Genomic DNA, 13188 nt, shown 5'->3' with positions numbered 1-13188 from the left:
GTCGTCGTCGTCATCATCGTCGTCGTCGTCATCTGACAAAGGTTCATCACGGAATTTCTTATCTTCTACAAGGTAAGAGACAGAGTCTATGTGGAACCCATCGACTCCTTTGTCAAGCCAGAAGAACAAGATATCCTGAAACATAAAAACACTGTTCAAGTAATGTGTGCTTAGTCATTGAATGCATACGTTACATAATGAAGTCTACACTATCATCATCGTCATCATCTTTACAGATAGTACTTAAAGCGTAATGATAATGGCAGTACTCATTTAAAGACAACTGACACAGCGTCTTCGAATGATAGCCTCTTTTTCATAATCATCGCGCCTGCAAACTCAATCTGATTACACAGAGTGGTCAGAAACACTCTGAAAAGCTTGTAAGGGTGTATCAGGGGAAGCTGACCCAAGAAATAACTGTTGAAAAGAAAATGTACTTTTTTCGGAAGTAATAAATTTAGTCTAGGTGAGCAAAAGCTAAGTTTCTTAGGTTTGAGGAAAGTTTGGCAACACAGTCTCCAGCACGGACAAGCTAATTAGCTAACTTCAATGCTAAGTAACTCGGAAGGGGGGGGGGGGCATATAGATGTTTTTTCTCAACAGTTATTTCTCAGCGCAACCTCCCTTCCAACACCTTTACGTACGACCTACTCAGACTGTTTCTGACCATCCTGCACAATGCTGTAAAGTCCCAAATTAGAGAGTACCTGCATTCTCTGGTGAATGTCGACACATGCTAAACATGTCAGTGAAAGACTGAATGTTTCGTTACAATATTATACATTCGACCAGTGCCACAATATGTTGACAACACAATTATATTATCGTGGATGTGGAAACGACAAGCCGAAAGACACAGCCAAATCCTTTGCCGAGTCTCTGGTCATGCCTTATATGCTTGTTAGATCATCTAACACTCTGCTGTTTACCAGTGTTAAGCAAAATTTGCTAACGTCTGCAAACTTTTCTTAGCTGCTTCCTTTCATTCAGCACCGTAAGGCTAAGGCAGTGAACTTTGAAGTTATGTGCGTTAATTACGAGTAAACGAGAAAACAAATGCTGTTATTTTACTCAAGAAACGTGTTCTAAAATACTTTATGAGGCGATTTCTGCTTAAACTAAGTACAGTACGCCTTTCAGCTAAACACTGACGAAAAAAAAAACGCAATACAAAGAAGGAGTTGGGCGACATAAACGAAAGTTTGTGGATGTTTTCTACATCTGAAAGATGATGTCTACTCAAATTTCGTGCCAGTCGCCTGAAAGTAGCGTTGGTAGCACCACTAAGAAGATACAAAGCGAGTTTGCTTTAAATGCACTGCGTAACGGTGATGAGTTCGTGATAGTCAAGAATGCCTTTGAGGCGACAAAGACGTCATTATCAACACCTCACTGATTTTGAACGAGGTCGTGTTACAAGACTATGAGAAACCGGATGTTACTTTAGCGACCTGCGGAAAGTCTTGGCAGGAATGTATCCAAGGTACATGATTGGTGACAGCCGTGATCAAGAGAATGTACGATCGTATGAAGACCGGGCTCCAGACGGCCACGTGTCAGTTCCGAGTGCGAAGACCATCTTGTCCGGCGTTCGGTTCTGTCGAATCGTACTGCATCTGCACCAGCAATTTCAGCGGCAGTTGGCACCACAGTGGCACAACAACCTGTTACAAGTCAGTTACTTCTGGGGCAGTTCCGAGCAAGGCGAGAAAAAGAACTCTCGTTCTAAGCATGATGCTGTTGCTGCTGCTGATGATGATGATGACGGAGATGTCGACGACATTGATGTTGATGGAGATGATGCTGATGATAATGTTGATAACAATGAAGAGGAAAGTCGTAAAGGCAAAAGAAAATCATGAAAATACAAACGCACATAGAAGAAAAAATCCGAAGATAGGAACTGTTCTTGAAAGAACAAATGGTTCAAATGGCTCTGAGCACTAAGGGACTTAACAGCTGAGGTCATCAGTCCTCTAGAACGTAGAACTACTTAAACCTAACTAACCTAAGGACACCATACACATCCATGCCCGAGGCACGATTCGAACCTGCGACCGTAGCGGTCTCGCGGTTCCAGACTGAAGCGTCTAGAACCACACTGCCACACCGGCCGGCGTTGAAAGAACAGATACCATTGATGACAGTGCAGCTTCTCTAAAATAAATGATAATTAATTGGAACCCTCAGCTGCTGACAGGTGTTGTTGGTATACCTCGATGGGGACAGCAGAAACTGTGTGCACCGACCGGGACTCAAACCCGGAATCTCCTGCTTACATGGCAGACGCTCTATCTATCTTTCTTTTATCGTTGGGTTTGGTCGTTGCGGACGTCACATGACATCCGTTAAAGTTCGTTTGCTGATCCTTCCACTCAGTTTTTTGTTCCAGAGGCCAACCAGCTCTCTGACCGAACACGCTGAGCTACCGTGCCGGCGTCTGAACTATCGAGGACACAGATAAATAGCGGGACTGCAGGAACTTATCCTTTGCACGCTTCCCATGAGACTCGCATTCCCAACTGCCCACAATTTACATACGTAATGTGCCTGAAAGATATTTGCCCAGCCACTCATTACTCGCGCACACGAAGGTGACGATTCCCGTAAGAGTTCGGGCAACCTGTGCGCATTCGCACAGACGAAGGTCAATGACTGGGTAGCCTTGGTCGCCATTAACTATATATATGAAGATAGTAACTTAGAGTGCCCGAGTAATGAGTGGATGGGAAAATATCTATTAGGTACATTAAGTAAGTAGATTGTGGGCAGTTGGGAATGTGAGTCTCACGGGAAGCATGTCATGTGACGTCCGCAATGACCAAACACAACGCTCACAAAAAGAAAAAAGAAAAGAAAAAGATGGAAAGAGCGCCTGCGATGTAAGCAGGAGATCCCGGTCGGTACACACATTTTCAGCTGCCCCGGCGAGGTATACCAACAACACCTGTTGGCAGCTGAGGGTTTCAATTAATTATCATTTAAGAAAAAATCTCGTTTCAAGACGCCCTGTAGCGTCCATTCCACTGATCCCGCACCACCTCCATCTACAACTTCAGTGTTGTCAAGAGAGAGTTCTCTATAGGGCAGGGATGGAGGTATGTTGTGTTTTCTGATGAAAGCTAGTTCTGCCTCGGTGCCAGTGATATCCATGTGTTGTTAGGAAGGAGGCCGGCTGAGGGACTGCAACCAACCTACACCTGAAGTTACAGTGTGAAGTGCGATTTCGTATGACAGCAGGAACACTTTCGTGGTTATCCCACGCACCCTTGCAAATCTGTGCGTCAGTCCGGTGATCTGACCTGCTGTGCTGCCGTTCATTAACAGCATTCCAGGAGATGTTCTCCAACAGGATAACGCTCGCCCACATACTGCTGTTGTAATCCGACACGTTCTACAGAATGTCGACATGTTGCCTTGGTCTGCCCGATCGCCAGATCTGTCTCCAATACGCGTGTCAACATCGGACGCCAACACTAGCGCCATCCACAAACAGCATTAACCGTTCCTGTGTTGACAGATCAAGAACAGCAGGCATGGAACTCTGTCCTACAAATGACATACGGTACCCGTACATTCTGACACCTACACCGATTATAAGTATACCAGCTTTTCACATTTGCAATAGCTTATCTTGCAATGATGTATTGCATTGTATTGTATGTTAACTGGGGACCTGGAAACGACGGAGAGGCTCTGTCCCCGCCGCAGCCGCAGTGGTCCACAACCCTATGACGACTACCGCAGTCCACTTCACCCCTCCGTCACCCACACCGAACCCAGGGTTATTGTTCGGTTCGGCCCCCGGGAACGTCTCACACCAGACGAGTCTAACCCCTATGTCTGCGTGGTAGAGTAATGGTGGTGTACGCGTACGTGGAGAACTTGTTTGCGCAGCAATCGCCGACACAGTGTAACTGAGGCGGAATAAGGGGAACCAGCCCGCATTCGCCGAGGCAGATGAAAAACCGACTAAAAAACCATCCACAGACTGGCCGGTTAACCGGACCTCGACATAAATCCGCCGGGCGGATTCGTGCCGGGGACCAGGCGCTCCTTCCCGCCCGAAAAGCAGTGAGTTAGACCGCACGGCCAACCGGGCGGGCCATCTTGTTAATCACTTAAATATGTTACCTAAACAAATGCATTCGATAAATTTCGTTTTTTCACAGTAACTGTTTTCCGGTTTTGTGATTTTTTTCCGTCAAAAAAATGGTTCACATGGCTCTGAGCAATATGGGACTTAACATCTGTGGTCATCAGTCCCTTGAACTTAGAACTAATAAAAACCTAACTAACCTAAGGACATCACACACATCCATTCCCGAGGCAGGATTCGAACCTGCGACCGTAGCAGTCACGCGGTTCCGGACTGAGCGCCTAGAACCGCTTGACCACCGCGGCCGGCTTTTTTCCGTCAATGTAGATGATCAGAACGTTTCGATATTATAAAAATTAATTATGCTAAGAAGTTAACCGAGAAATTTAAACCAAGAGAAACGAGTATACAGTATATGTTAGCAATAATAGAATTTTTCAGTATACTGTTCGAAACTCACACTACACACTGACAGAACTGTTCACATAGAAGTGCTGGTTTTAAATATCACTAAAGCCCTAAAAAGTCAGATGCTTCTGAAACAATATTTCAGTAACAAGAGCTTGAGATACGAAATAAAAATATTTTTACAGAGGAAAGTATCTAAATAAAATAAAACGTAGAGTACAAGAAATCACTTTGTTGCGGGATATGTTACATTTGACATAACTTTTCGTACATATTTATAAACGCTCCAGAAACACAATTTAATTACTAGTATGTGTAGCGATTTCGTTTACAGTTTCTTTCATTGTCTTTCATACGGATGGCACAAAAGTTAATATCACAACAGGACCAATATTACTTCATTCTTAAGTGTTGTTGTCATTGTTGTGGTCTTCAGTCCGAGACTGGTTTGATGCAGCTCTTCATGCTACCCTATCCTGTGCAAGCGTCTTCATCTCCCAGTACAACCTACATCCTTCTGAATCTGCTCATTCTTAAGTAATAGCTTTAATTGTAGCAGTCTAATTGCGTGGTGAATCTGAAAACGCCAGTCGAATTCAGTCCTGAAATACTCCGTGTGGTTGGCATGTGTAGATTGTGGAGTGGTTTATTAAGTGCGTCTGCTCTTGTGGAGCACACTCCAGCTAGTGGTTAGAAGCGCTGTCCTGCTACAAGTAGAACTGTTCTACAGTTTTCAAGTGTATGATAAATTCTTTCGTATTCTCTAGCAGTACGTTTGTAAATCAGAACTAGTGTTAGTTCTCGCACACTGTGGGTGGAGATTCAAACACATCACAACTTCGATGGTACACTGTAATTTCTCTACCGGCCTTGTCTGAAAGCTATGATCGTCTCTTCTATGTTGACATGTGAAACGTCCCCTTAGAACAATTTTACACGACTGTGCTTAAACTGACACACAATATTTTTAGCGCAACGCAATGTGACTTCCAAAATTCCCTACGAAAGAATGGCCCTGATTAACATTAACCTATACGTTTCACAAATCACTTACCTCACAAAAATCTTCGTTACTCGAACTACTGCAATACAGCAAGCGCCACTACTGCCAGTTAACTAAACGATTCAAACTACAGAAGTCACTAACTACTGATAGGCACAGTTAGCAAATGAAAGATTTTAATAGAGAACAAACAATGTATTTACCTTTATAGTCATAATATATATATATCACTTCATGACACCAATTCTTACAAATTTCAAAACTCCGCCATCTGTCTCCCCACGTCCACCACTGCTGGCGGCTCACCTCCAACTGCGCAACGCTACGCGCTGTTAGCATCCATCTGCCGCAGCTCAACAGTACAATGGCAGACAACAATGCAAACTAAACACAGACTGCGCACAGCACAGCCAGTGATTTTCATACAGAGCGCTACGTGGCGGCGGCGTTACCAATAAAAAATCCTAAACAGCCTACTTACACATCTAATTTAATGCACTCCTTATTACACACCCGCGAGAGCTCTCTGAAATCTTCCCCCATCCCCTGGCCTTTACGAAGCATATATCCTCCTCTTGTGATTCTTGAACAGAGTACTGGCTGTTACAAACTGAAATTTATCACTGAACAAAAACAGTCTTTCTCTTTTCTCATTCCTTGTCCCAAACCTAAACATTCCTGTAACCTTTTCTCCCACTCCTTCCCTACAGCTGCATTCCAGTCCCCCATTACTATTAGATTATCGTCTCCGTTTACGTTCTGTATTACCTTTTCACTATCCTTATAGACCTTCTCTACCTCTTCATCTTCAGCTTGCGACGTTGGCATCAATACCTGAACTGTAGTTGTCGGTTTGCTGTGGATTCCGATAAGAATAACCCTATCACTGAACTGTTCACAGTAATTCTGTCAATCCAACATGTTCATAGCGAATCCTACTGATGTTATATCACTTTATGCTGCTCTTGATATTATCTTCTACTCTTCTGACCAGAAATCGTTGTCTTCTCTCCATTTCACGGCATGTCATATCAACTGAAATAGGGGCTTATCCGACCAGGCCACAGTTTTCCAGTCGAGTAGGTCCAACCGATATGATCTCCAGGCCAGGAGAGGGGCTGCAGGCGAAGTCTTGCTGTTGTCAAAAGGTACTCTCCTTGGTCGTTTGCTGTCACAGCCCTTTAACGCCAAATTTTGCCCCACTGTTCTAACGGGCACGTTCGGCTTACGTCCCTCACTGATTTCGGCGGTTGTTTCATATTCTATACCTTTGCTCTTACTACTGACAACTCTACGCAAACGCTGCTGTCCTTGGTCGTTAAGTTGTCCGTGGTGAAATGTGACGCCTGAAATATGATACACTCCTGGAAATGGAAAAAAGAACACATTGACACCGGTGTGTCAGAACCACCATACTTGCTCCGGACACTGCGAGAGGGCTGTACAAGCAATGATCACACGCACGGCACAGCGGACACACCAGGAACCGCGGGGTTGGCCATCGAATGGCGCTAGCTGCGCAGCATTTGTGCACCGCCGCCGTCAGTGTCAGCCAGTTTGCCGTGGCATACGGAGCTCCATCGCAGTCTTTAACACTGGTAGCATGCCGCGACAGCGTGGACGTGAACCGTATGTGCAGTTGACGGACTTTGAGCGAGGGCGTATAGTGGGCATGCGGGAGGCCGGGTGGACGTACCGCCGAATTGCTTATCACGTGGGGCGTGAGGTCTCCACAGTACATCGATGTTGTCGCCAGTGGTCGGCGGAAGGTGCACGTGCCCGTCGACCTGTGACCGGACCGCAGCGACGCACGGATGCACGCCAAGACCGTAGGATCCTACGCAGTGCCGTAGGGGACTGCACCGCCACTTCCCAGCAAATTAGGGACACTGTTGCTCCTGGGGTATCGGCGAGGACCATTCGCAACCGTCTCCATGAAGCTGGGCTACGGTCCCGCACAGCGTTAGGCCGTCTTCCGCTCACGCCCCAACATCGTGCAGCCCGCCTCCAGTGGTGTCGCGACAGGCGTGAATGGAGGGACGAATGGAGACGTGTCGTCTTCAGCGATGAGAGTCGCTTCTGCCTTGGTGCCAATGATGGTCGTATGCGTGTTTGGCGCCGTGCAGGTGAGCGCCACAATCAGGACTGCATACGACCGAGGCACACAGGGCCAACACCCGGCATCATGATGTGGGGAGCGATCTCCTACACTGGTCGTACACCTCTGGTGATCGTCGAGGGGACACTGAATAGTGCACGGTACATCCAAACCGTCATCGAACCCATCGTTCTACCATTCCTAGACCGGCAAGGGAACTTGCTGTTCCAACAGGACAATGCACGTCCGCATGTATCCCTTGCCACCCAACGTGCTCTACAATGTGTAAGTCAACTACCCTGGCCAGCAAGATCTCCGGATCTGTCCCCCATTGAGCATGTTTGGGACTGGATGAAACGTCGTCTCACGCGGTCTGCACGTCCAGCACGAACGCTGGTCCAACTGAGGCGCCAGGTGGAAATGGCATGGCAAGCCGTTCCACAGGACTACATCCAGCATCTCTACGATCGTATCCATGGGAGAATAGCAGCTTGCATTGCTGCGAAAGGTGGATATACACTGTACTAATTCCGACATTGTGCATGCTCTGTTGCCTGTGTCTATGTGCCTGTGGTTCTGTCAGTGTGATCATGTGATGTATCTGACCCCAGGAATGTGTCAATAAAGTTTCCCCTTCCTGGGACAATGAATTCACGGTGTTCTTATTTCAATTTCCAGGAGTGTATATTCGACGCACTCTTGACAGCGTGGATCTCAGAATATTGTACTTCGTAACGATTTCCGGAATGGAATGTCCCATGCGTCTAGCTGCAACTACCATTCAGCTTACAATGTCTGTTAATTCCCGTCGTATGGTCGTAATCATGCCGGGAACCTTTTCACATGAATCATCTCAGTACAAATGACAGCTTCGCCAATGTACTGCCCTTTTATACCTTGTGTATGTGATTCTACAGCCATCTGTGTATGAACACTCACAATCGCGTGACTTCTGGCAGCTCAGTGCATACGGCCGCTGAATAAAAAAGTACATCTATTCTTTCAATTCCATACACATAAAATATTTTAAAATTCATAAAATACACCAAAAGATTTTCCTGGCTTTCGTGTGGAGACCGTCCAGGTAAACTGACGACAATTGGCGCACATTTCCCGTTCTGCATGGTTAAGAGTGATGGATAGCCCGGTACATTGTCATATACATTGGTGGCCTTTGAAACTACAACACCTGGAAAGATAATAAGTAATGGAATTGTCCTTTTTTTACATACGTAGTAATGCAGGAAGAATACATAACTGAATTTGTAGGTGATTTGGGAACATACACTATGCGAAACTTAGTACACAGAGTTGCCACCTCAGCCGCGCGGGATTAGCCGACCGGTCAAAAGCGCTGCAGTCATGGACTGTGCGGCTGGTCCCGGAGGAGGTTCGAGTCCTCCCTCGGGCATGGGTGTCTGTGTTGGTCCTTAGAATAATTTAGGTTAAGTAGTGTGTAAACTTAGGGACTGATGACCTTAGTAGTTTAAGTCTCATAATATTTCACACACAGTTGAACAGTTGCCACCTCAAGCAGCAACAATGGCTTTCACCGGGCTGGGTAGCGAATTGGACTGAGCTTAGGCGACAGATAAGGGCCCTACCTACTGTGCCGCTTCACCTCAGCGGTAGAACTGATCAGTAGCAGCGGTTGTCGAGTGGAGTCCTGAATTTTTCAAGATAACCCATGAGCAGACGTTGTCAATGGCTGTGAGATGTGAAGAATTTCAGCAGGACGTAGGCGTGGCTCAGCGGAAGACAGGAACACAGCCATACACTTATTACATAAAAAAATTTTAAGTAGAAGCTTTTAATGTCTGGGCCGCAATTTTCCTAACACATTTTAAGTTCGATAACTAGTTTTGGGTGCTATCTGCAACCACCTTCAGAGCGTTCCAAATATGAAAAGGCGGTCAATAAGCATTTGAAAGCATCGTTATCTGGAGTCATGCAACACCATCCATTCGTAAGAGCCGAAACAATAACGGTAAACAGTTATGTACTTACGAATGTATGTTGTTGCACGACTACACCTATGATGCTTTCCAATGCTTATTTACTGCTTTTTCATATTTAGAACGATCTGAAGATGGTTGTAGATAGCAACCGAAACTAGGTATCGAACTTTAATTGTGATAGGAAAACTACGGTGTAGGCATTAAAAGTTTTTACTTTTATTTATTTTTTTATTTAATAAATCACCTTAAGACCGCCACCTCTCCCCCCTGACCACGTTAATCTTCACTAATGTAAGTCACCTACAAAAGAAATAAACAGGGAGAGCAGGTAAAAGCGTGACAAAATTGAAAAAGGAATGATCGTCGGAAAGACTGATTCAGCGTATAGAGAAGTCAAAACAACCTTTTTATGAAATTGAATGCAAAGTCGTCAACATTACGAATGCACTGAAAATTCCACTGTTAAGCAGAGAGGAGAGAACGAATAGGAGGAAAGAGTATATTGGAGGTCTGTATGAGAAGGAGGACATGACTGATGACGTAATAGAAGAAGAAATGGGAGTCGGCGTGGACGACGTAGGGTATCCAGTATTAGAGTCAGAGCGTAACAAACTTCCGGACGACTTGCGATTAAATAGGGTAGAAGGGATAACACATTAAATCTTTTGGAGAAGTGGCAACCAGTCAACTATTCAAATTTGCTTGTAGACTGTATTCGGGTGGGACTGCTGATGTACCGTCAGACTTTCGGAAGAATATCATTCACACAACTCAGAAGATAGCAAGGGGCAGGTAACTGTCGAACAATAAGTTTAACAGCTCATTAACCCAAGTTTCTGAGATGGATATTACACGTAAGAATGCAAAAGAATCGAGTATCTATTACATGAAGATTAATTTGGCTTTACGAAAGGTAAAGTCACGAGAAAAGCAGTTCTCATACTGCAACTGGTAATAGAAGCAAGACATAGGAAAACTGAAGATACGTTCATAGGATTTGTCAGCCTAAAGAGAGCGTTCAACAATTAAATATGATACATGATGTTTAAATTCTCAAAATGGTTCAAATGGCTCTGAGCACTATGGGACTTAACATCTGCGGTCATCAGTGCCCTAGAACGTAGAACTACTTAAACCTAACTAACCTAAGGACATCACACATATCCATTCCCGAGGCAGGATTCGAACCTGTGACCGTAGCAGTCGCGCGGTTCCGGACTGAGCGCCTAGAACCGCTCGGCCACCGCGGCCGGCTTATATTCTCCGAACGATACGTTTAAGGTGTTGCGAAAGATGGATAACAGGCTATATGTACAAGAACGGATAGGGGATCATAAGAATGGAAGATCAAGAACGAAATGGTGGGAGTAAAAAGAATGTTCGGGGAGGCAGTGACCGAAATAAAAGAAAGACTAAAGCTAAAATTCAGGGTGAAAGTATATCAATTATAGGATTTGGTTATGACTTTGCTATCCTCAGTGAAAGTGAAGAAGAATTACAAGACCTGTTGATTAAAATGAACAGTCTAACGAGCACATGCTATGGATAGGGTTTTGAGCGACGCTGGGTAACCATGGAGGTAAAAAAAGAACGGAGGTCTCACTACGTCACAAACTTGAAGCTGATGTCCACCATATTAACTAGCCCAATACATTAGGTACACCGCATTCCTACTTTGATACTTTCCCGTGACGTCGCTCTGATGCTCCCGTACCCACTTTCGACCGTTTGGCTGCTTTGACAGTGTGGAGACGTAGTTGTTTCATCATAGATGCCAGCTTGCGCTGTTTACTGCTGAACTAATAGATCCGATAGTAATCTGAAGTTTAAAGGAATCACATTTTATCCGTAAATGGAGCAATTCAAGTAATATTTTCTTTCGAATTCATGAATTATTGCTCCACTGTTTACTTTCATTGTAACGGTTTTCTTCTATTATTTGACTTTAGATTTGCCTTACTTTACTCATTGTCCGTTCTTAGTCTTCTTTCCTGTAATTTTCAATTCCTTCCAAGCTGCAAACGCTCCTACATCCGAGCCACACTGCACCGACGGTCTCGTCCCCGTACAACACACTACTACGGAACCGCGCTGTTTGTTGGGTGAGTGTCTGATGGTCTAAATTCCTCTCGCTGATAGTTATTATTCATTGTTCACCTTTCCTCCTCGTTTAACGTGTGTGTGTGTGTGTGTGTGTGTGTGTGTGTGTGTGTGTGTGTGTGTGTGTGTATTGTATATGAATGTGTGAATGTGTATGTGTGCTCTGTTTCCTTTCTAAAGAAGGCTTTGGCTGAAAATTTATGTGAACACCCTTTTCGTCGTGCCTGCCTTCTACTCGGTGTGTGAGTACCACTCTATCCGTTTCACAATATAATTACTCCCTCATGAAGTTTCTTGTATACGTAAGTAATCCACTGCACTACAACAGAAGAGCTGTTGTACATAATTACAATACCAGAAAATAAAATGACGTTCATTACTCCACTTTAAGGTTGTCCACAGCACAAACAGGGGTTCACAATGGTGCAACAAGAAGTTTTGATCGCTTATCCATTGGTACAAAATGCCTAACACACAGGAAAGTAAAATTTGAAACTAAAATGGAAACGTTTCTCTTTGTAACTCCTCGTATTCATCAGAAGACTTTTTATTATTGAAGTGTGTAAATAGCGATGGGTAGGAGTTAATGACTAACAACATCTGTCTGTCTTTAATCATAAAACGCAAAAGCTAATAAATCATCAGCTTGGAGGCATATTTACAAAGAATTTGATGTCAATATATAACTACTTGTTCCAAATCACTACGACTTACCGCGCAAATGATACAAGTAACTAACTCTTGGTGTATCACAAAGCATGCTTTAGATTTATTTGCTCTGAAAACCTCAAAATGAAATTCAAAAGTAAAAACAAGCAAATTATCATACTAGATGTACATTCCAACAGTGCTTTGTTTGCTTATTCCTGAAAAAGTGACGGAGTTACTGGCGAAAGATATTCTGGGAAAAGAAGCAAACAAGCTACTGTTGGAAAGGTAAGCCTAATCTTACAAACGTTATCCTGTCCTTGCTAAAAATTTACTCACGTACATGTTAAAGCAAAATATCGATTTTAAGGGGTCTTAAGCATTTGAGAAAATACCCTTAATCACATTTATAGCATTCCACAAGGCTGGAAGATGTTTACAAAATTATATCGCTATTTTACCCTGTAAGTTAGTATTATTGGTCACACACTGAATGATGCATCATTGGTAAAGTTTCAAAGTGAGAAGATGGGTAAACTACAGTGAGACTAATGCGATCAGAAACAAATAAAACAAGAACTCTGTTCTGCATGATGGTATAACTCTACGCAGTTCTGCTCCTTTGACATTACAATAATCATTCACTTTTTTGACATACACAAGATATGATAGCAAGTCTTGCTTCTTCCTCATTGCACACGCTTATGGGCTGACAAAGAACACGTACGTATATTATTTGCAAACGTGATCACTAAAATTGTGCATTCAAGCAAAAAGCGGAAAATGTAACGAACGAGAACCAGTACCGATATCAGTAAGCAAATAAGCACTGTTTACGGAGTTTCAGTTTCATTTGCTATCGATACAGATA

At 44.0% G+C, this 13188-nt stretch overlaps 1 protein-coding gene across 2 annotated transcripts in view; it reads right to left on the bottom strand.

Moving 5' to 3' along the window:
- LOC126337999 (uncharacterized) overlaps positions 1 to 13188 on the bottom strand; it is a 198232-nt gene that overhangs the window by 68772 nt on the left and 116272 nt on the right. For both annotated transcript variants that reach the window (XM_050001517.1, XM_050001518.1), the window contains exon 6: positions 1 to 135. This exon is cut by the window's left edge and continues 1994 nt beyond it. In XM_050001517.1, coding sequence (XP_049857474.1) covers positions 1 to 135 — 135 coding nt within the window. The remainder of the gene's footprint in view (positions 136 to 13188) is intronic.

The sequence above is a fragment of the Schistocerca gregaria genome, chromosome 1 (assembly GCF_023897955.1).
Source record: "Schistocerca gregaria isolate iqSchGreg1 chromosome 1, iqSchGreg1.2, whole genome shotgun sequence".
NCBI lineage: Eukaryota > Metazoa > Arthropoda > Insecta > Orthoptera > Acrididae > Schistocerca > Schistocerca gregaria.
Note: the sequence above shows the minus strand (reverse complement) of the source record. Positions and strands in the feature narration are given on the sequence as shown.